A 25,150-nucleotide genomic window follows, 5' to 3' on the forward strand; every position below is an offset into this window, starting at 1 on the left:
AATTCAAAAGCATCAATTCTTCGACGATCAGCCTTCTTTATGGTCCAGCTCTCACTTCCATACATCACTACTGGGAAAACCATAGCTTTAACTATACGGACCTTTGTCGGCAAAGTGATGTCTCTGCTTTTTAAGATGCTGTCTAGGTTTGTCATTGCTTTTCTCCCAAGAAGCAGGCGTCTTTTAATTTCGTGACTGCTGTCACCATCTGCAGTGATCAAGGAGCCCAAGAAAGTAAAATCTCTCACTGCCTCCATTTCTTCCCCTTCTATTTGCCAGGAGGTGATGGGACCAGTGGCCATGATCTTGGTTTTTTTGATGTTGAGCTTCAGACCATATTTTGCGCTCTCCTCTTTCACCCTCATTAAAAGGTTCTTTAATTCCTCCTCGCTTTCTGCCATCAAGGTTGTGTCATCTGCATATCTGAGGTTGTTGATATTTCTTCCGGCAATCTTAATTCCGGCTTGGGATTCATCTAGTCCAGCCTTTCGCATGATGAATTCTGCATATAAGTTAAATAAGCAGGGAGACAATATACAACCTTGTCGTACTCCTTTCCCAATTTTGAACCACTCAGTTGTTCCATATCCAGTTCTAACTGTAGCTTCTTGTCCCACATAGAGATTTCTCAGGAGACAGATGAGGTGATCAGGCACTCCCATTTCTTTAAGAACTTGCCATAGTTTGCTGTGGTCGACACAGTCAAAGGCTTTTGCATAGTCAATGAAGCAGAAGTAGACGTTTTTCTGGAACTCTCTAGCTTTCTCCATAATCCAGCGCATGTTTGCTATTTGGTCTCTGGTTCCTCTGCCCTTTCGAAATCCAGCTTGCACTTCTGGGAGTTCTCGGTCCACATACTGCCTAAGCCTGCCTTGTAGAATTTTAAGCATAACCTTGCTAGCGTGTGAAATGAGCGCAATTGTGCGGTAGTTGGAGCATTCTTTGGCACTGCCCTTCTTTGGAATTGGGATGTAGACTGATCTTCTCCAATCCTCTGGCCATTGCTGAGTTTTCCAAACTTGCTGGCATATTGGGTGTAGCACCTTAACAGCATCATCTTTTAAAATTTTAAATAGTTCAGCTGGAATATCATCACTTCCACTATATATATATATATATATATATATATATATATATATATATATATACCGGTATATATATATATATATATATATATATATATATATATATATATATATATCCCACTGAAATGCAATAAAATTAAAATTATGTAGCTAATGAATTTTGGCCATAGGGAATAGCAAGATGAATAATTGAGGTTTTAGCGGAAGCCCAACTGTAGCAGAATGGAAACAGCCATGATGGCGATGAACCCACGTCATGGCAGAAATCGCTGCCTCTTTACATTCCTAGCTGTTGGTCACACTTTTCTGGATGTAGCAAATGCAATGCCAGAGAGCTTTGCGCAAGGCATGTGCAACAGTTTTATATATAACAACTTATCACTGCACATGTTCTCGGTGTCTTTAAGTAGGTCAACATTGTTCTTCAAATATGAGCACTCCTTTCAGGAAACATTTATTTTTACATAAAGACCTTTTATTTTCAGTAGCGCATAAACTAATTTTTCTTCCCAAGAGTCTTTGTTATAGCTGAGTTCTGAGCGCATAAGTTGGCTCTAATGTGTCAGTGCAACGCAACCTGGGAGAAAGATAATGTGGCATCCTAATTCAAATGTATTATTTCATTTCGTTTTTAATTTTGAATACTGCCTTTCTACATTTCTGTATTCAAGGCATTCTCTATTTTCCCCCCAAAGTGCAGTAAGAAGTTTCTTGACAGCTTAATGGGGTTCATTTCCTTTGTCGAACGAAGTATGGGCAAAGTAAAAGAAGTCTTGTAATAATACTTCTTGATTCCCAAATGTATATGTTTGGCAGGAAGCAATTCTGCAGAGAGGTGCTACGCCAACTCTGTATTAGTCTCCGAAAACGACAGTCCAGCACCCCGTTTCTTTCTGCAAAAGGCTTGACCAGTTGGAAACAGGAGAACAAACTTGGCGCATCATTGAGGCTGCAATTCCACGGCCCCTGTGACCACATCCCAGAGATGACTGTGGGATATCAGATCTCGCTCTCGAACCTCACAGAGTCTGGCACCAGAGAGGTAGAACGAATACTAAATCCCTTCTCCCTGCCACTGCGAAATTCTGTCAAAGTATATGTCAGGAAGACCAGCAAGTGGCTTGTACTCATAGGTGTCTCAGCTGCCTGGCCTAAATCTTTCCCTCCCCTTGTTTCCAATGGGAAGAAAAAAGTTGTTTGAGGAAAAACACCTTCAAAATGGGCAGAGGTGGGCAATTTTTTTAATGTTGTACTTTAATTTGTTGTGAACCTCCCTGGGGCCTTAGGGTGAATGAAGAGTGGCTTAATAAATAAGCTAGGGCTTTGAATGGGTGGGTTAAAATGCATTCAGGTTTACCTCCTCACACGCCACTGCCCCTGCACCCAGCTTCAGGATCACATGGTAAATGCTTTTTGTGTGTGTGTGTGTATTTAATGTGGCACATTTGTAGATGGGGAGGGGGGGTTACCCTTTCCTAGCCTGCTGCCTTCATTGGAAGCTACTCTTTGAACTGGGAGGAAATAGCAGATTATTTTATTTAGTCATTCACATCATTTTGATGATCCTGCCCATTAATAAGCCATCTGGGCACTTTTCAGGGCGGGTGGGGGGACGCAATGCAAACAGCAGCTTCAGGGGAGCAATGTTCATCAGAGCCCCAGCAGATTGGCAACCACCCAAATCACAGATTGGATTTTGGCAAACTTAAATAGAGTGATCCGTCTTGGAGGTGGGAGGAGGGTAAGCTAGGATTTTGGCTTTGGATTTCTTTTTTTCTAATTGTTGTCATATAATGGCAGTCAAGAAAACTCTATTTATAATAAAAAAGCCATACTCTAGCTAACCACAATGTGCAAAATAGATCAGAGAAAGGCAAAGGACACATGAAGTTGCCTTATACTGAGTCAGACCATAACCAGCTCAGTATTGTCTACTCTAACTGGCAGCTGCTCTCCAGGGTTTCAGACTTCCTGCATTTTAAGAGATGCTGCAGCCTTTTTCTGAGACTGTGCCTCTATGCTGCAACTTTCAGGGTTTCCCATATCCGGTCCTAAACAGATTCCTAATCTGCAACAGGTCATCTGTTTCTCAGCTTAACCTACAGGGTTTATATGAAACCAACAATGCTTTGAGGACTTTGGAGACAGGCTGGGATAAATAAATAAATGAAGGTTTTTAGCTGATCTACTGTTTGCTCTCTCTCTATATTTGCTTTGCGGTGCAGGGAAGGACAGACAGAATCCAAGGTGAGGGAGGAGAGGTAGGTCTGGGACCCTCTTGAATACTGGTGTTATATTTTAGCATCTGCTGCAGTTGGCTGGGTTTGTCAAAAGGGTGCATCTTAAATAAGAGTTCAATATATGGACATCTGGTATGCATTTAAAGGTTAAAAAGTTTTCATATTTAATTTCCGGGTTTCTTTTTCTTTTTTTAGATCTCATACACTCTGCAATACACAATATTCCAAATTCATGTTGAAATGAAATCCACAGTCGAAGTATATACAAAATCTCACATTACAAACGCTTCTTTGCATAAAGGCAATTCTTTTCCCCCTTTCCCCCTTTTTAAAGCAGCAGCTGATTATTTATTCTGGGATTGTCACTACATTTTAGACTTTTTTTTTTTACAGGCTCATCTGTGCCTGCTTTGCTTGAAAGCGGTGTACTTCTTGATGGTGTTCTCCGACTGCCTTTGCAGCTCTTCAATGTGAGAGTTTAAAACCTGCTCAAAATCTCTCGCTCGCTTCTCTTCCTCTTGTAGGAACTTCTCTGTCACCGTTGCAGGAAACAGAGTCTCTGGGGAAGCCTGAGCAACACAAAGAATTGGCACAGTTAGGACGGGGTATAATTAGCCAGCTTTTCTTATTAGCTTTCACATTGACAATACTCCACTGGTGAAATGATCTCTCCTTCTTTTGCACATTCTGTTCCACAGAGTACTTAGCCCAGCCAGTGGTATTACATCCCGCTGGGATAAGTCTGTGTCTATATCGGGACGCTACTGCCCTCAAATTGGAAGAAGCAAAACTACAATAGCCATACTTGGACGGATCCCTTATTTAAGGTTCCTTACTACAAAAGTGCAGGAACACCAGTATTTTCACATTACTGTAACTCAGCCTCATTTCACATCTAAAATTTTAAGTCTTGATCTTATGTGATTCTTATTCCAAAGAGGTATTTATCCAATCTCTGTGTTTGTCTTAAAAGCATATGCATCACCTTTTTTTTTCATAAGCTAACTTAATGTGGCTTAAGAGCATAAAGGGTCATGTAACACATAGAAACATGCCCATTAAAAATAAACATATACCACAAAATAGTAGGCATGGAGGTACAGCACTAAAATAGCATAGCTAAGACATCAATCGACTAAAATCCTCCTGGAACAACTACGTTTGGGCTAGATCCCTAAAAGAACGATGTGCTTGGGACTGATCAGTTTTCCCAGGAGAGGGCGTTCCACAAAGTAGGCCACCGTCAAAAAAGGCAGCAGGTGTATGCTGAATCTCATTTGTCCAAGCAATCTGGAGCAAGGACTTAGATTTTGAAAGGCGTGTGTGGGGAGGAACATATCAAAAGAGCCAGCCCTTGGGGCAATGTAGGATTTTAAAGGTTAAAACCAGCACACTGAATCAAACCTGGGAGGTTTCTGAACAGTTTTCAAGGGCAGATCCAGAGAGAGAGAGTGTGTGTGTGTGATTATGGCATGAACCAAAGTGGCGAGGTTGTAGCTTAGGCAGGAAGGGCTGTTGTAGCTAGCGTACCGCCCAAAGCTGAAAAAGAAAAAAGGCTACCTGTTATGTACTGCTGATTGGTTCACAGGAGCCACCCAATCCAGCTCCAGGTGGAAGTGAATCAGCAACCTGATTGGCCTGCAGGAGCAGCCAATCCGGCTCCAGGTGGAAGTGAATCAGCAACCGGATTGGCCTGCAGGAGCAGCCAATCAGGCTGCTGGCAGAAGTCAATGCGCAGCCTGATTGGCCCACAGGTGCAGCCCTGAAGTAGCCAATCACGCAAGACCCATTGTGTAAATAATGCATATAAGCAGACATTTTGGGGAAAGAGCCATTCTTCTCTTCTTCTCCTTTTGCTACTACAAGCTGAATAAAGAGCACGAAATTCACTCTCGACTCCGAGTAAATTTCACTACTGTACCTCTCACCACTGATGCCAGCTGCACATGCAGCCACATCAAGGAGGAATCCCAAAGTTGTGAACCTGATATTTTAGGAGCAGTGAAATCGCATCCTAAAAAGGCAGGTCAGCTAAACCTGTTGGTTAACCTATTAGCACTGGGGGTTTGTCCTCTCTCTGCTGCTGCTGTCACCTCGTCTCCTCAAGAGTAGGGGAACAAGCAGCAGAATCCAAGCCTCTGGTTTGGCAACTTTAGCCCACCTACCCTCCACTCTCCCAGCAGTGTAGACCTGGCAGCCTAAACCACATGGCCAGCCCTTGAGGCCCAGTACAGCCCAGAAAGCCGATATAAGCATTTTATTCAAAAGGAAGACGTGTAAATAGAAAGAGGGGAGAGAAATAGCAAGGGTGCGGCTCAAACTTGAAATAAAACATTATACAGTGGTACCTCGGGTTACAAACACCTCGGGTTACAAACACTTCAGGTTACAGGCTCCGCTAACCTGGAAGTAGTACCTCGGGTTAAGAACTTTACCTCAGGATGAGAACGGAAATCGCATGGTGGCGGCAGCGGGAGGCCCCATTAGCTAAAGTGGTACCTCAGGTTAAGAACAGTTTCAGGTTAAGAACGGACCTCCGGAACGAATTAAGTTCGTAACCAGAGGTACCACTGTAGGTCTAACACTTCACTTGATCCAAACTAACATTGCCAAACACATGTTCAGAAATCAGTTGCAGGTTGGATGGGATCACGAGGGACAAGAACTGCCTCGAAAGAGTCACCTTCTAAATTGCCCCTGACCCAGGTGGGTCTTGATTGACACGTGGCCATGTCCTGCCAATCATCTCTCAGGTCAAGATGGTCAGCTTGACACCTTTTTTTTTTATAGGCTGGTGGTGAGGAGACACCTCCTGGGAGCAGGAAAAGATGGCTGTCGAGGGTGTAATTTCCTGCCAGGTTTCTCTATCTCCTTGCTAGATAGAATTTAATTAGGCACTTGTGTATTTAAGAAAGGACCTGTCCTCTTGGCTAAAGCATAACGCAGGACAAGAGACCAGACTTCCTCACAGGCTGCACACCTATCTCTGAGTCAGATCATCTATCCACCAAACAGCATTTCCAGCTTGTCTGGATTAAGTTTCAATTTCTTCTGTCCCATCCAGTCTTTTACGGCTGACAGACAGCATTTAAGGGATTCATTACCTCCCCATGTTCAGAAGGAAATGATCGAGCTGGGTATCATTTATATACACAGCCAAATCTCTGAACACCTGCCAAGCAGCATGGGAAGAAAAGAGAAAAACTCCAGAGGCCGCAAGCCAAAGGAAAGAGCAGCGAATTCCTAGGGCTACCTTCTGGGTCCTACCTCACAGGACTGAGCAGAGCCAACTCGAGATGGTGCTCCTAATAGCCACACCTGCCAAGGCATCCCAGAAATGCACCACAGTTAATGGTGACTAAACACCACCGGTTTTACTTTCTTGGGTTCCATGATCACTGCAGATGGTGACACCTGCTTCTTGGGAGAAAAACAATGACAAACCTAGACAACATCTTAAAAAGCAGAGGCATCACCTTGCCGACAAAGGTCCGTATAGTTAGAGCTATGGTTTTCCCCGTAGTGATGTATGGAAGTGAGAGCTGGACCATAAAGAAGGCTGATCGCCGAAGAATTGATGCTTTTGAATTTTGGTGCTGGAGGAGACTCTTGAGAGTCCCATGGACTGCAAGAAGATCAAACCTATCCATTTGGTCGGACACGACTAAACAACAAAACACCACCGAGATGGCCAGGAGAATCAAACAGGATCACACTCCCTCTGTCATGGACAAGGGTAACCAAAACAATCGCATTCCAAAACCAGAGAGGAAGAGTTCCTGATAATTGGTTTTACCCAGAAACCCAGAACTAAGTTCCAAAACAAACACAAAAATAAAATAAAATAAAATAAAAAAAAATTGCCAACAGGTAACAGTTCAAATCAGAGCGTTCCTATTATTATTTCCAATAAAAGCTACACTACACTTTATTTCAGTAACAAAGGAAGGAAGCCTTCTCTAAGGGAAGTGTTCACCACTGAGCTGTTTTCACAAAGCAAGGGTCAAGTGGACACAGGACACTTCTCCAAGAATCCTGTTCATACCTTGTGTGCTGTTTTAAAGGTTTCGAAGCTAAGTGCTTGTTCACACACACACACACACACACTGTTTTTTCATTGCATGCCCTATTACAAGATTTTTCATAGCACTTGACCCCTCTTCCAACAAAATACTTTTGTTTAGAGTGATCCAGACTTCTGAGCAACTTGAAGGTGCTTTTATTCATAAGGCTGGACTCAACAAACTAGTTGCACGAGTGGGAGCCAGGCCAGTAAGTCCCACTAGTTCAATGGGGGTTTCCTCTCATCTCCTCTCCCCTGCCCACCCCCACAATTGGATCAGGGTTCAAATTCAAGTGGCATCAGCATTATGAAAGATGTGGTTTTTAAAACTGAACACCATCATCGTTATCATTCCAACAGTTTTGCGCACAAAAACTGTTTGTTTGTTTGTTTGTTTCAAATCAAATTTGGCAGAGCAAGGACGGAGTCAGAGTAGCCTAAGGGGCAATGCAAATCTAGTTTGTGACTAAAACTTCCCTTGCAAATTAAATCAATTGAAGCTTATATCCCTGAACCCACCACATGAATTCTACCTGCTTTTAATGCCCAGGTGCTTGTGGAAATAAACAAGTCCTGTAAGGTTGGGGGCTGAGACGTGCCGGCAATTAGCACTGTGATGCGGGGTGGTAGTTCTGCACTGGATTCAGCCTCAACGTCTGTGACGTTTTCTGTACGCCAGAACTCCGAGGGTCAAGCAGCCCCCAAGGATCTGTAGCACAGATGGGCAAGATGGCTGAAGCCAATGTGCAATAGCAGCTGACCTTGCTTTATGTTGCAATGCCACCTGGGTGGGCTGCAGAGCTTATTTTCAGCCGGAGGACGCTGGTGAGCATCCTCTCAGGTGGGTACCATTGCAGGCCGGCAAACCCCCTGCCCGCTTCCTTCCCTTTATGAACTTCTGAGAAGCCCCAAATGAACATTTCAAGTCAAAACGGAAGCTGGTCATCGTGTGCAAGTCTACTCTACACTTTTTAAAAAGATCTCTGACTCTACCTAGCTCCTAGCTGCAATTTGTCAAGCTATAGGGCCTCTACCTTTGCATGCGTTCTGCACAAGGGCCCTTCTGAGCTGCCCTAGCCATCTGCCTGAAGAGAATGAGCGATGCTTCTTTTGCACAAGCTACCTGAGTCTGATTTATCCCCATCTCCACCCTGCTCCCTTCATACTTTTCCTGAAGGTCCTCAGGAGAGACTATTCGGAGGACCATGAAGAACGGCGAGAAAGCTCAACAGCACAGCAACCTTCCACTCGCCAAAGTTGTGGATGCAAACCAGTGTTTCGCTTACAAAACAAGATCTAGAGATTCTTACCATCCGGATTTCATCTGAAACATAGATTTGGCTCAGTAACGTCTCAGACTTATTCTTTTCAGGGAGGCAGCTGCTGTAATGTGCTGAATACGCCTCTTGGGGTGATGGAGACCGGCCATCTGCAGTGGGTTCTCGAGTTCTGCTGACAATGTCGCCTTGGCCATGCCAGGCAGGAATCTGCGTCCTGTAGTGTCCAAATTTTTCGTAAGCTGCAGGTTGCGGTGCCCATTCGCTTTCGTTCTGCGCAGGTCTAAAAGACGAATTAAAAGGTTTACAAGCTTATGGGGGCTGGTTTATTGCCATGAAATATTTGCTGAAATGAAACAGTCTTTCCCAAAATGTCCCATGGAACGTGGCTTTACAGAACTCAAGAGTGAGGTCTCTTTTGGGGCTGGAGGGCAGAAGAAACATTGAAATTTGGCTTGACTTTTGCCAAATTTGCAGTCCAATGTTTTCATTGCGTATGCAAGATGCTGACCATCCATTTGAGTGGAAATGCCATGGGAAGGCCAAAGTATTCACAGCCCATTTTAAATTGTACGAATGTATTAAGTCAGACCATTGGCCCATGGAATCTAGTACAGGCAAGGGGCCTGGGGGCCCTTTGTGCTGGCATGTCCCTTTGACAATCGCCAGGGCACCCTCCCTAACTCTTGGAGAGCCTTTTAACTGGGAGTTGAGCCTGAGGCCTTTTGCATGTCCAATTCCCCAAGTTCTTCCATTTGAGCTAATAATCCACTACGCAGTGCCCACCCCTGTAACAAATAGCATGCTTAATTTGGCCCTAACTGCATTTCCGAGCACAATTCAAAGTGTTGGTGCCGACCTTAAAAGTCCTAAATGGCTTCGGCCCTGTATACCTGAAGGAGCGTCTCCATTCCCATCGTTCAGCCTGGACACTGAGGTCCAGGGTTGAGGGCCTTCTGGTGGTTCCCTCCCTGCGAGAAGAGAGGTTACAGGGAACCAGGCAGAGGGGCTTCTCAGTAGTGGCGCCCGCCCTGTGGTACGCCCTCCCATCTGATGTCAAGGAAATAAGCAACTACCTGACTTTTAGAAGACATCTGAAGGCAGCCCTGTTTAGGGAAGTTTTTAATGTTTGACATTTTACTGTGTTGTTAATTTTCTGTTGGAAGCTGCCCAGAGTGGCTGGGGAAACCCTGCCAGATGGGTGGGGTATAAATTATTATTATTATTATTATTATTAAGTGGAGACACACTTTCTACTGTTTATTCTGAAGTTATTTGTAATCAGTTTCTGCTAGGTAAGTTGTAGGGATCAATCTGTTGGTTTCTGTTCTCTCTGCTTTTCATTTTCCAGTCTTAAAATCAGTTCTCCACATTCCTGCAGCAATTTGTGAATTTTTGAAGAGAAATTATTCAATATTTATCCTAATAAACATATTTTTGTCTTCAGTTTTGACTCATGTATGCATTTTGAAGGCAATTTTTCCTAATGCTTTTTTTGCATGTCATTTTCATTTATTCATTTTTAATGCACATTCCTCCCCCTAATTATGCACACCCCCCAAATGTAAACATTGGTTGGAGAGTTGCATTGTAAAATTCAGATAAGTGCAAATTTCGAAGGATGGCTGTGCTTCGGTTCTTATGCTGTTTAAGAACATGTGAACCAAATTCAATTTCTCCCCCCTCCTTAGTGAGTGGTAGCCTTCAGTAATGCCTGCTGCAAATCTCACATTGAGGCTTTCTTGGAGATTACACACTTCTGATTCTATAAAAGCTACAAACTGAAGGAAACAATTGGAGAAGTTACCAGCATTGACTTGATTTTAATTTTTTTGTTTTTTGCTTTCCACTGGGCAAATGTTACCAAGATGCATAAACATAAACAGCACAAAGACATTAGCATGGCATCTGGAAATTGCCAATTACCAACTCATTTCCCCCAAAAAACCTCACCACATGTTTTCTATTTTTACTATCTCAAAGATATCCTTTTACCCTTCATTCCTTGGCATAATTGCCATGGAAACAGAACAGCAAATTAAAATAGAAAAACATGGTTTATGTCCGCAATAATATAAAATATACCCTAGAGTCAAAATAAGCTAGCAACAATAGCTTGATTTGTCTGCTTCTGTTTGATGTTTGATAATATAACTGAGGCTTTTTGGGGGAAATATTGGTGCCTTTCCTGATTTACAAAACCAGAACCTAGATACTAGGATTTCTGGCATATGTTTAAAACTATGTATGAATGTTTATGTTATGGTACCACAATTTGTGGATAAACTATCTGGACTTGACGTCCGCATTATATCAATCCATATTCATATTTGCCTAGCGATCCCTGCTGTGGTTTTAACAATTAAGTCTGGATTGTGTGCTCTACCAACAACCCAGTTGTGGCACCTTATTCACATCACAGCATGCTCCCAAAGTCAACCACGGAAACTTTATTGTTGTTGTCGTTTAGTAGTGTCCGACTCTTCCTGACCCCATGGACCAGAGCACGCCAGGCACTCCTGTCTTGCACTGGCTTCCGCAGTTTGGTCAAACTCATGTTCGTAGCTTCGAGAACACTGTCCAACCATCTCGTCCTCTGTCGTCCCCTTCTCTTAGTGCCCTCAATCTTTCCCAACATCAGGGTCTTTCCCAAGGATTCTTCTCTTCTCATGAGGTGGCCAAAGTATTGGAGCCTCAGCTTCCTTCCAGTGAGCACTCAGGGCTGATTTCCTTCAGAATGGATAGATTTGATCTTCTTGCAGTCCATGGGACTCTCAAGAGTCTCCTCCAGCACCATAATTCAAAAGCATCAATTCTTCGGCGCTCAGCCTTCTTTATGGTCCAGCTCTCACTTCCATACATCACTGCTGGGAAAACCATAGCTTTAACTATACGGACCTTTGTCGGCAAGGTGATGTCTCTGCTTTTTAAGATGCTGTCTAGGTTTGTCATTGCTTTTCTCCCAAGAAGCAGGCGTCTTTTAATTTTGTGACTGCGGTCACCATCTGCATGGAACCCAGGGTTTACAGGCCCTCAACTGAGCCTGTCTGATCTGGTGCATCAGGGCCTGTCCAATGAACACTCGTGTCTCACATGGGCCCAGTACTAATTCTCAGGCATTTCACATATTGACATGTTTCTACCTCCCAAAAGTGCAGTCAGGTTACTTTTTCTTTTTACTCCTTCCCCTGTGAAATTTTGGTTCTCTGCCTTTCTTGTTTTAATTAAAAAAAAATCAGTGTGATTTTTCCTAATATGAACATTTTTGCAAGCAGTTTTCCCTAGAATAATTCATTTTTATATGTTGCCTTTACAAATATATGCATTTTGATGCATACGTTCCCATAATATGCACAATTTTCTACATCTTATTTGGTTAGAGAACTACACTACAAAATTTAGGGGAAATGTGAATTTCAATGCACAGCTGTCTTTCAGTTTGCATATTGTTTTGGAAAGAGCAAATAGCTTTGCCGTAAAAGCCAAACTAGAATGAATTTCTCCTCAATCCCTACCTCTTCTTCCTACCATTAAAAATATTTCATCTTATCCAAACTTCATACCTTCCTCTTTCGCTTTAAGTAAGCAATTCAGGATTATTTTTAAACTGTGTGTGTCAGTATTTATGAAACATTTAAGGTAATTCAGTGGGCGACTGGCTAAAAACGAACGAGCCAGAGATATATTTACAAATTATTTCTTTCTATTGAACTCAGGAGTGCCTGGCGTGCTATGGTCCATGGGGTCACGAAGAGTCGGACACGACTAAACGACTAAACAACAACAATTGAACTCAGGATATTGTTATATATTGCACTGCTCTTTCATGTCGCATGTGAGTTTAATGTGATATTAATTTATTCAGTACCATCTGAAATGCTGCAGCTTTTCATGTCGACTCAATGGGGAGCACTAAAAATCACAAAAAAACCCAATTGAAACACTTTTAATGAAACTTAAAAAAAACTGAAACTGGCAGGAGAGAAAGAGATGATAGATGGCAGGTGTAGTTCAAGATGCTTATTAAAATAATCTCCTGCTGAGCAGTTTACATCTCACACTGGTTTCTCTGGCCCTCGCTTTTTTTTTTTATTAGACAGTATTAACATATTCTCTGTGGCTTGTAAAATGAAAAGCAAGGGGGAGAATCAAGATAATATATTACAAAAGGTTGTATCCAGAGTAGTGCTGAGAAGCAGGGCGGCAGGAGTTCTGTTGCATTAGGGGAAATCCCTGTGTTGATGGACCGTCCCATCCAAAATTTTATGTAGCTACGACACAAAAGGTTATGTCTATTGAATTAACAGGAGCACATTTCTAAGATTTGGAAGCACCTGACTTAGCACCAAAGACCTCTTCTGAAATATCGTACATAGTTTTGGGCTCGATAACCTTAGATATATGGCTCTGAGAGCAGATCCAGTATACAAGATGTGTTGGTGGGAAAATATATATATAGAAAAGAGATTTTCTGGATGCCAAGATCCAAGTTTGGGGCAACCCCAGCCGAGCTTAAAAAACCACAAGACATGCAGCAAAGCAAAGGGTAGAAATATAGACTGTTAGACTTTTAAAATATGTGCCCCTCCAAGTGTGTTACAAAAGGTCCCCTTTAAAAGTTTCTTTCCAAGGTTTTAAACTTCTCCCAGCATAGGAGAAGACAACATGTTTGGCAAGTTAAAAATGGGCTTACAGTGGTGCCTCGCTAGACGAATTTAATTCGTTCCACGGGTCTTTTCTTATAACGAAAAATTCATCTAGCGAATCCCATAGGAATGCATTGGAATTTTTTTGGAATTTTTTTGCCCATAGGAACGCATTAATTGAATTTCAATGCATTCCTATGGGAAACCGCGATTCGCTAGATGAATTTTTCATAAAACGAATTCGTCTAGTGAGGCAACCTCTGCTCAAAAAATCCTTTCGTTAAGCGGAAATTTCGTTAAGCAGGGCATTCGTTAAGCGAGGCACCACTGTACTTAGAAATGCTTCAAAGGTCAGGTTCATGTGCTTCAGAAAAGTTGTGCAGACAGTAGAACTTAGCTTAGTTACAAAATGGTGTAAGTTTCTAGATCATTGGTACAGGAACTCAAGAGAGGCTGGTGAGAGTCAGGCAACAACCAGCTCAAACCTCTCCACACGCTGAGCACCTCAGGTAGACTCAATACAAAAGTAGGCTTGATGATAAGTGGCCTGGCAGGACAGCCTGCTCTATGGCATTAACCCTTTTATGCACTAACTAGACATGCTGGTTATATGAGGATGGCTATCCCACAACACGAGACTAAGGAGATCATAAAATATCTGTTCTTTCTCATCTTGCAGTTCAATTTTAGAGAATCTGCAATAATGCATACAATATTCTTTTTGAGGTAATCTCTTAAGAAATAGCCTTAATGAACTAAGAAAAGGCTTGAGCTTCAATAAGATTAACAAATCCCAGACAAAGTTGATCTCCTTCATCCCAGGCTGTGTGCGCGCCATACATTTGAATAACGCAACTTCCCCCAAAGAATCCTGAGAGCTGTAATTTATCCTGCACAAAGCTACAATACCCAGCATCCTGAACAAACTGAACAGTTCCCAGGATTGTATGAGAAAAGTAATGTGCTTAGGAAGTGAGAGGGGCTGAAATCTGTCCCATTCTTGTTCATCACTGCAGCCGACTGTGGGAACACAACTCCCTGGGCAAATCAGAACAAAGAGAAAAAAAACTATAGAGGTAAGAAACTATAGAGGAGCAACTCTTCACACTTTATCAATAAGCCAAGACCTGCAACTGTGGTTCTAATGCCTGTAGTGTTGGGTAGATGCTCCCTGCTTCTGCCATATACAAATGGAAAATTAGTACAGTCGTACATTGGAAGTTGAATGGAATCAGACTTCCAAAACAGTTCTGAAACCAAGGTGTGGCTTCTGATTGGCTGCAGGAAGCTTCTGCAGCCAATCGGAAGCCGCGTAAGCCACGTCGGACGTTTGGGTTCCAAAGAACGTTCACAAACCGGAGCAATCACTTCTGGGTTCGCGGCGTTTGGGACCCAAAATGTTTGACTCTCAGGTCTTTCGAGATCCAAGGTACGGCTGTATTGTGGAAGAGGAAGAAAAGGATTTTCCATTAAATGTTTTCAGAATCAGGAAACCTTCCATGCGAGCCTTGTGCCAAATTCAATTACCAGTTAGAAATTATTGCTTCACAGATAAAAATAAATAAATTCCCATGCCAGACTTCTGAGGTTTACAAGGGGCGAAGCTTGTTGTGTCACCTTTGTAGAATGCAGAGGTAAGGCAAATTGGTTATTATTTCGAAGAAATCCTAGCAAGATGCCTAAAAGCAAGAAATAGCAGGTGTTTTAAGACAATCAAATGCAATTGAATAGGAATAAAACACACACGCCCATGTGTTTCATCAGGAGTTATCATAAAAGCTTCATAGCTCGGTTAATATAGATGCCATTTTCTCACTCATCTACAAGTCTATGGCTAGACCACAGCGGTGTGCTTCCATTATTAACTAGTTGCTGGGTAGATTACGTTTCCAATTCTGATGGAGCTATGAAACTGATAATAGCGTGTAGGGCAGTACTGATGCGATTGTCATGGAATTTACTCTGGGTGCTTCCAGTCTGTCACAGTTTCCGGGTGGGATTCAGTCACGCATTGGCAGGTTCAGGTTGTGCAATTGTAGATGGGATGCCTTGCATAGCCAAAAGATCAGTCCTTTTTTGTGATAAGGAAAGCGATGAGAAAATGCTCTGGAAAGGAGGAGATGCTTTGACACAACATCATCTAGCCTCCGCCAACAAATCAGACCCGAGTTCTCATTAAACCAGCCAACATTGTCTAATCTCGCTGCAAATAAATCAGGATGAGTGCTTCATAAACAGGGCTAGAGCAATTCCCCTGTGAGGGGAAAAATAGGTAGTAATAACTGGGCTTTCTTAGTTTTGAAAAAAAGGAAGAAAGAGGGGAGGAGACATGACAGAGGCATAGTAAAATCATGCATCTTGGTAGAAAATGCTAGAACCTGGGGTCATCCAATGAAGCAAAAAGTTGGGAGGATCCAGTTGGACAGAAAAAGTTGGACAGAAAAAGAAGCAGCACGTCTTCCTACAGTAAATAAACTATGGCACTGGCTATCACAAGATGCAGTGATGACCACCAACTTGGATGGCTTGAAAATGAGATTAGGCAAATGCATGGAAGGCAAGGCTGTCTATGGCTATGGATCAAGATCGCCAGCCTCAGAGACAGTGCTGGCTTGGGAGAAAATGATGGAGTGTGCCATTGGGGGTGAAGTCAAACTGTTGGACGGTTTCAGCGCCTGCTGTGGCTGGAGAGACCAATATGGGAGAGACATGTTTTGTTGCAGCTGGGGCAGCTGGAGGTATCCGGCTGTGCTGCTGCAGATGCACCATGGCCTGCCTTCTCTCTGCACTCCTCCCAGCAGCCATTCCACCTCTGGTCACTGCTACGGATGCTGTCTCCAGGCACCGTGGTCATCTGCATAAGGATTCCCACGGTTGATGTCGCCAGCCTTCAGGTCACATTTGTAGACATCTTGGAAACACCAGAATTGGTCTGGTACTTGAAGCCAGCTCCTCATCCTTGGGGATCCTGCCATCTTCCATTCTGTGGACACGACCAAACCAGCGTAGACGTCGTTGAGTCAGGAGTGTGAACATGCTGGGAATGTGGGTTTGGAAGAGCACATCTTTGTTTGAGACTCTGCCTTGCCATGTGATGCCCAAAATCTTCCTGATGCAGCGCACGCGGAAGGCATTGAGGTGCCACTCCTGGCGGTTGTAAGCTGCTCACGACTCACTACAATAAAGCAGCATGCTTGGCATGCAAGCTTGGTAGACCTTCATCTTGATACTGGACGTCAGAGACGGTATGTTTCTGTTTTAACGGCTGACGGGGCAATTGTATTTGTATTCAGTTTAACAGCTGGGAGGGCAATTGTGCTCGATCACTGTGAGACCAGAATGATGGTCTAGAGGTGGGTCCTTGTTCTGATCCGGCTGGGCTCTTCTTGTGTTTTTTATGTCACCCTTTTCCTGCTTTGAAAGGAACCCATTAACGGAGAGCCGCTTAAGAGGGGCCAAGGCCCCTGTTTCTCCTTGGCAGAGGTCTAGAGTTGAGCAATCCCATCAAAGATGCATTTTTCTTTCAGGTCATGTAACCCATTACGATCACATTATAATTGTCCCCCAACTGTTATGGAATGTCCTGCTCCCTTGCTTAACGTATGAAGGATAGCAATGTGCTCGGCTTCACTGGCTTGCTCCCTGCTATAACGGATATAATTGCAAATGCGCTGCCAGACAGAGCCTCCCAATAAACTACAGTGTCCTGAAGTGTCATTAGAGAAGAGCAAATGGGGTCAAGCTCCCTTTCAATACGCTGCCATCCCCAAAGCAGCGGGGATGAGGGAGGGGTAAACCATGAGGCTCTCAGGCAGTCATTATAATACCTCACTGTAGCAGGCATTCTACAGATTGCAGAGGGACTGAGTTGTCCTATCCCTTGATGAAATAATTGTTTCCCATCTCTCTGTTTCCATTTCCAAAGAAGAACTGCAGGGAAGAGGCCTAGCTGTCTCATGCACGAAACGGCAGGGCACAAAAAATATTTTTGCATGTTGAAATCTTTTATTAAAGTTTTTTCATGATATGAGAATAGAGAATAAGCAGGAAGAAGAAAGGAAATGGAGAAGAAAAAGGGAAGGGGAAAAGGGAAAGGGGAAAAGAACAATAAGGAAAAATAAAAAGGACTTCTGATTTTCCATTTCATAAGAAAAAAGGTATTTAAGACATTCAGTCCACGATGACATCCATCTTCTCTGCTTTCTGCTAAGCAATATTTCGTTTAAATCAAAGTGTCTCAAAATCACCCATTTCCTTTTCCCATGAAAAGTCCAAGAGGACTTTCCAAATTATTACTACTAATAGTAAATGTCAGCTGTGCTTCTTCTTTAATATCAACTTGACCTCGGGTAATTCCCACCACCATGCCTCCATACTGAGTGACAACAGCAAACTCTTCCGCCTGTGTCCATGTTAAAGTCTCTCCACTGTGATCGCATATTGAAACAACACTCTGTAACTGCAGAGCACAAAAATCTTCAGTATAAAACCCTGTTAAGAACTGTGTGGCATGGAATGTTGAGACACTGACATTCCTTTCCATTTCCCACAAATTCTCCAAGTGTGGTCAGGTGACACACACGCCAGGTCTGCCTCCAGTATCCCTGGGTTATGCTGTGCCCACCTCCTTGAAGTCCCAGACAGTCCTTGTGCTTAGCAAGGCTAGCACCTTCCCACCCTCCTCAGTTTTACAGAAGCCAAAGTGTCTCAGATGCTAGGATCCAGGCTTGCTGGTGCTGATGCTAAATCCCTGCTGGAGGCATATGATTTAGCTGTTATTGGAAAGAGAGCGTTGACCAGGTTGACCATTTGGCCAGCAAAGCACCTCTTACGTCAATCACAGAGCAATTCCCCTCCACTCGCCATGAAGACGTCAGAGAAAAAAAAAAGAATAGCTACGGAGAGAGAAAAGTGCAGTTATTTGTGTACAGTCGTGCACCTACCTCTCTTCTTTCTCTTCCACTTTTACTGCCGTCTGCTTGGCACAATTTCTTCCCAAGTACATAATGGGGTTCACTCGCAGCGGCATTTCTTTGCCCTTTGACAATTTTGCAAGGTCATTGCGTGACACTCCCCTCTCGTGCTCCAGCTTATCAATGGAATCGGAATAGGCCGTGTGTTCTTTCTTGGACAAATCTATCATCTGTTGAAGGAATTGTTTTGTTTTTTGTTTCTTTTTTGTTTAAAAAAAGATCAGTTTGTTTACAACTTCATCATGATTGAATTCACACAATTCAAGAAAGAAACAGGCACGGGGCAATATTTTCACTGCTTATTTACCATATGTAATCATACAGCATTTATTGTAAATGATAACCCTCATAGAACTGCCTCCAGAAACAGCAAACAAGACAAATGGGTAGAAAGGATAATAGCCTATGTAACACAAAAAAGCACCATATTACAATTGCTCAATGGACCCTGCAAACTGCGTTTTCATTTTCTTTTTTAAAAATCACTCAACACATTTGAACTGCTTGCCTCAGAAGTCTTAAAGAGGCGCAGGAGACATCCTTAGCTGTCAGAGTTGTAAATATTTTCATTATAATGCTCCCTCAAGTTATGCTTCCAGAAAGGGAGAATTGTAGAAAAATGCTGAAGTTGTAACTACACCATTCCTTCAAAATATTTATGTATAAAACTGCAATATTCTCGTGTCAATGAGAAAACTTGCCTTAAAAGTGCTGACTAAAAAAGCATAACCAATGCCGTGTTAAATATTTTGGAGGCGGTTTATTAAGGAAACAGGAGACATGATCCCACTGATTAAAACAGAGCAAACTCTCCCGCACAAACTTCCCTCTTCCATTGAAAAGCAATGGGACTTTTACAAAATGCTTAAATTGCTTAGCTTCTACAAAGTTAAATCATAGATTTGCAGTGACACTAAGCAATACAAGGGGAGATGGTTTTTCATAGGATGGGATATAAAATATGCAAGGGGGACACACACACATATTTATTTTGTAATGCAATGAACTCTTCACACCTCAGTGGGAGTTAAAAGAGAGAGAAAGCTCAAATTCTGCCCTCACACACTCCATTATCATTCAACTGCAGGGAAATGCTGGATCTGAACTTCAAGCACTTCGTATACACAGCCTAATTCACCATACATTTAAACTGGAATACTTGACTATAAGCTGATTTACAGCACAATCCTTAGGGTGTTTATTCAGAAGTCGGAGTTTGATGGAACTCGCTCTCTAGAGTTTAGAAAGTATGTAGGATTACAGCCTCCCTCCCATTTACTTCAGACCTGAAGTCTCTCTCGTGATAGGCTTGTTGGTTTTTGCATTCCTTAACAAAAGCAGCTCTTCAGATAAAGCATCTTTGCAGGTTTATCTGATCACTGGGGCTTTTATCAAATGGCAGTTAAAAAAAGGAGACATGAATGCCAGCGGCCTCTCCAAAGCGATATTACTGGCGGTTAAGGACAAATATAGTATTTTGAGTCTGCATTTCTTTTCCAGGTTGAAAAGCACTTGATGGTGGAGACAAGGGTTTATTCCCATGTTTTCCCCTTGATTCATCAGAGAGGTAGAAGCTGTGGCCCTCCATATATTTCTGGACTCCATTTCCCATCAGCCACATCCAAGATATCATGGAGTGTCTTTTACCAGCTGAAGTCGATACCCCAGTTATGTTCCTATGTGGATGGGGATAACTTGGGTTTAGCTGTTTGTCTTGTTTCACTGTTTTTTATCGAATAATGGCTCTTTCATGCTGGATTGGTTTTTTTTTTACATTTTACTGTAAGTTGTCTAGAGCAGGGTTCAGCAAGGTTTATCCTGCCTGGGCTGAATTGGTCCTGCGGAGATCCCTCCGTGGGCCAGATTGCGCGCGCCCCCGCGATTTTCGGTGCAATTATAGGATTCTATTTGCAAAGGGGGTTGGGAAGTTTATCAGACGTTTCACAAACTTTAAATGGAGGCCTTGAACGGCTCAGATTTGTTAATTAAACACACCACGTCGGAGTGCAGCATTCCAACAAACTAAATTCTTGTTTCAAGATCAAGAAGCTTAGTGTTTTCCAAAAAGACAAGGAGTAATCAGCATAAAAACTATCAAGTGTAAAAGATTCACGTAATATCCTCAAGCTTAGACACTGTGTGAGTGATTTCCTGCGGGTGGAATGGAAAATAAAAGCAAGTTTTGATAGACATTCTGCTTGTTACTTCCCAAAGCGGCCACCCATATTATAAATATAAACAACTTATGTGATTTAACCGTTGCTTGGTGTGCTACATGCCCTTGATTTCCCCATCCTCTCTTTGTAAGCTGATTCACGTACGCTACGCTCAGACACAAACACTTCAGCATGGTGTGGTCTTACGCTACAGGGCACATGATTTTATGTTATTCACACATGTGATCCTGCAGGGTGGGATCACACTATGCTGAAATAATTCTTGACATATGGTTAGGAAGGCAAATATGTGTTAAAAGTACCACTTCAGAGCACAGGTGGGGAACCCCACATTTAAATGTTAACACATATATCTATATGCCTCCATGCACACTGCCCAGGCTTGCGCTCAGGGAAGGTCAATTTGATGCTGCTAACCCAGAGATTTGACTTCAAGCATGTAACCGCGACTCCCCTTGCAATTTCCAGTGGTGCAGAAAGAACCACAGTGTTGTTAATTGCTTATTAGCACAATTTAAACTGCAAGGTCTACAGGTGTCCTCATGGGCATAGCCAAGGGGCTAGATCCACAAATGTTTTTGAAAAGCATTGAAAGTACTCAATTATCTGAGGTTCTCCCCTAGCCCCCAGCAGAAGCCTGACCCCCACAATGTCCTATTCACGGAGTACTGTACTTTAAACCGTGATTTTCCAAAGCTCGACAACTTGGATTTCCTTAAAAAATCTCAACAACTTTGGCTGCCCCCAATAACAAAAATCCTGATATCAACAAGAATTTCAGAAAAGTAATGCAGATCAGCAAATACTGTTAAGAAACTGCAGGTTATAGGGAAGAGACATGAGCAGGAACATTGGAAAAAAATCCGTGTGTATGCTAGGAGTATAAACCCTGATTGCTTGGTTCTGTATGATAAGTGTAAGATTAGTTTTATGTCAAATTGTCTTATTTCCTGCTGTAGTCTTGTTCCCCCTCTCCCTGCCCATATTCTATGAGGCAGTCGCTTCCTTAAACGTCAATAGGTGCTAATCTCCGTAAGAACCAAATGACCTGCGCTGCTTTTTATTCTGTTTGCATACCTGTTGTTTCCCTAACATTTTCTCTTTTATCTCTAACTCCGTTTGTAACTGCCTTTCCAGTAGAGCAGCTTTCTCCATGATAGTTGCTATAGTGATCTCCTTCTGATGAAGCTCTTCTGTCAGGTCAGAGATTTCCGTCCTCATTCTTTCCACCTCAGAGCGATGGGACTGTTCTTCCTGATAAAGGCGGTCCCTTATCTGTACCAAATAGGGAAGAATTGAGAGCTGGTACTGCAGATAGCATCGTTTTTTTCACATACCACCAACTTTTGGGGTTCTCCGTTTCCAACACGGCGGCCCTGCCAGCCATGTTAGCGATAGCGCAGAGATTTAGAAAGGATTATGAATCAGACCAGCTTCTCTGTGTTTCAGTTTAAAGTTCACACTTTCCACCTCTCCTCTTGTTTAAACGCTACATGCCGAGAATCACAGGAGCCAACTCTGAGTGGCCGAAGCCCCCACAATAAAATATTTGAGGAGGCCGGGCCCCCACAAAGTTGATTGGCATTCCCATTCAAATGGTGTGTGTATACTGTGTCATGTGATCGATTTTGCGGGGTGGGGCTTACCTGGGCCCCCGCAATATTTTATTCAAGGGAAAGAAAATTTACCCACCAATGTTAATATGCCCGGCAGTCCAACCTCTGATATTTTATAACAGTAGCGGGGAGCCTTTTTCAGACCAAGGGCCACATTTCCTTCTCTACAACCTTCTTGGGGCCACATGGCAGTGGGGTGTGGCCAGAGGCAAAAGTGGGTGGAGCAACAGATGCAGTCAAGTTGTATCACTGTTTGTAGCCAATGGCCATTACGACATAAACATAAAACGCAAATGCAAGTTAAATTATCCAGGGCAGCAAACTTTTATTTGACAGAATGCCTGGCTTTAATAATTATTTTAACTGTGTTGTGCATTTTGTTTTCATAGAACCATAGAGCTTTAGAGTTGGAAGGGACCACGAAGACCATCTAGTCCAACCCCTTGCAATGCAGGAATCTATTGCTCAATGTGGGGCTCGAACTCACGACCCTGAGATTAAGAGTCTCATGCTGTACTGACTTGAGCTATCCCAGTTATGTACCCTCTTTGTTCGTTCTCTAATGGTTTCAGCACACAAATAAATATTCGTTAAAAAAACGCAAATGTGTGAAACACAGAAAATTGCCTTTGTACAATAGGCTAGTTTATAGCACATTCCTCTTTGCCACCCAGGTGAGCAAGAGGCATTTTCAGAGGTCAAAGACACATCCCAGCCAGCCAAAAACATTCAGAATTTGAAGCGGGAGATTTATGAGAGGCATGAAGCTCCCCATTTTGCCCCCTCCCTGCCACTGTTTTAAAACATTCATAGGGTGAAAGTGGTTGGTGGGCTATCAAGCTGCATATATTGCCTTGTCGGTCCTTCACTTCACTGTGATCACCACACAGCAAACGGGATTTGCTCTGTTCTGTTCAGTTCTGAGCAGAATTGCAAAATGCCGTTTTGGGATTTCGCAAAAACAGAAGGATATCTGCAGGGCTGTCTTAAGTCTATACAGCGCCATGAATCAAATATCCCTCTGGCACCCCCCCCCATTTCCCAGAGATGCTGACCTTTGTGCTGTGTGAAGAAGGGCATTTTCCACTTATCTCTGACTTGAATCTCCCAATATTCAGCTTCGCGGGATGTCTGCGAGTTCGAGTGTTAGGTGAGAGAGGGAGGAAAACACTTTCCTCTACCACTTTCTCCATGATTGCCATGATCGTGTCACTTTTCCCGCGCCTTTTCCCCAAACCAAAAGAGTCCCAAACCTTTCCTCGCAGTGAAGTGGCTCCTCTGGCCCCTTTCCTCCCACCCACTACTATAATTACAGCAATTTCTCACCGCCGGCGCAGTGGGTGCCTGCACTCTGCACCCCCTCAAGAGGCATGTGCCCCTCGTCCGAAGAGGTTCCGGGGCCGAAGGCAGCAGGCACACGCTCCTTCCCCCACCATCATTCCTCCTCCTCCGATGCCGCGTGTGGTACCTGCGGGGGCGGAGCGGCCTCACAGAGCAGGCAGCCGCGGACCCCTTTGCACCTGCAGCTGCCCCCAGGCTTGCCTTCCGCTCCCCGTCCTCCGGAGGCGGAACCAGCAGCATCGGCGGCCGCCACCACTTCCTCCATCCCAACCCCGGCAGCAGCGCCCCCTGGTGGCCAGGCGCCCTGGCGCATTGCGCCACCCAGCCCAGGCCTAGAGACGGCCCTGGATATCTGCATCAGCAAACAAATGCTCAGAGTATGCAGGGCCGTCTCAAGCAGGTCGGACGCCCTGGCGCCGTGGTGCGGAGATCGCTCCAGCGCCCCCGCCCTGGTGGGCGGGCGCAGCACACAGCACAGCTTCGCCGCGAGGCGCCTCCCTGGTGCCTCATGCCACCCAGCCTACCCCCCCTTTTTTTAAAAAATACATTTTATTCCAGTTTTCCAAATTCAACAAATTAACAAAACCAATCTTTTATACAAAATCTTATATTCACATCTTTTACCTTGCTCCGCCGAGCTATGACTTCCCCCCCTCCCTTCATGCGGGTTTCTTGTTAATTCCCTTTTTTGCAGTTCCTTTTTTGACATATTGGTCAATTCGTAAGGTTTATTTTAATCCTGCGAGAGTTTTTAATGATCTACAGTTTTTCTCCATATAGTCCACATATTTACTCCAGTCCTTTTGAAACCTTGTCTCCCCCTGGTCACGAATCTTGCATGTCAATCTAGCAAGTTCAGCATAGTCCATCATTTTTGTCTGCCACTCCACAATTGTAGGTAATTCCTGTAATTTCCATTTTTGGGCTAACAAAGTCCTAGCCGCGGTTGTTGCATACATAAACAGTGTTTGATCTTCTTTTCTAATCTCTCCTCCCATTATTCCTAACAAAAATGCTTCTGGTTTTTTTGGAAAAGTATATCTAAACATCCTTTTCAATTCGTTATATAAACTTTCCCAAAATCTTTTAACTTTTTCGCATGTCCACCACATATGATAAAATTCACCATCTTTCTCTTTACATTTCCAGCAACTTTTGTCACTCATTCTATACGCCACCCAGCCTACCCCTAGAGCCGGCCCTGAGAGTATGTTCCCTTAATGCTGTTGATGTCACAAAGTGTAATGTTACGCTGTTTGGACATGATGTCAACCAATTCGTACCCTGGAGAGTGAGAATCAGGCAAGCAGTTGTATGTAGATTTACGGAGAAACCTCAGACACAGGGACATCCTTAAGCTTGCAGTTCAAGGTATTCTCTTATCCCAGCAGTGAAGAGAGTGGGAAGGAGTTTGGAATAGCAAGCCCAGAAGCCCAAGGCCTACTCCCAAATTCTCTCCGAGGAGAATCCAGAGAGGCAAAGGGATTTTCCAAAAGGGCTAAATGGTAAGAAACTACTTATATCAGCTTTAAAAAGCAGGTTGCACGTAGTAACCGCAGTCTACTGTTCCGCCTCTAAGCAAGGAAAGTCAACAGTTAAAGTACCAGGTACTATCAGAAATAACTTTTAGCAACTCACTAAAGAGAAAACATGATAAAAAAATAAAGGCAATGCTGACATAGTGTTACCAAAAAAAAGCCCCACTCTCAGAGAAAATAAGCTTGCCACTTGT

General features: G+C 43.4%; 1 protein-coding gene across 1 annotated transcript in view; it reads right to left on the minus strand.

Moving 5' to 3' along the window:
- Positions 1-3,454: 3,454 nt before the first annotated feature.
- The window catches only part of DEUP1 (deuterosome assembly protein 1), a 63,092-nt gene continuing 41,396 nt past the window's right edge, over positions 3,455-25,150 (minus strand). Inside the window, exons 10-13 of the mRNA XM_060273882.1 lie at positions 21,539-21,736; positions 18,255-18,454; positions 8,699-8,948; positions 3,455-3,894 (exon numbers count right to left, since the gene is read on the minus strand). Coding sequence (XP_060129865.1) covers positions 3,721-3,894; positions 8,699-8,948; positions 18,255-18,454; positions 21,539-21,736 — 822 coding nt within the window. The 3' untranslated portion in view covers positions 3,455-3,720. The remainder of the gene's footprint in view (positions 3,895-8,698; positions 8,949-18,254; positions 18,455-21,538; positions 21,737-25,150) is intronic.

Source organism: Zootoca vivipara, chromosome 4, assembly GCF_963506605.1.
Source record: "Zootoca vivipara chromosome 4, rZooViv1.1, whole genome shotgun sequence".
Lineage (NCBI taxonomy): Eukaryota > Metazoa > Chordata > Lepidosauria > Squamata > Lacertidae > Zootoca > Zootoca vivipara.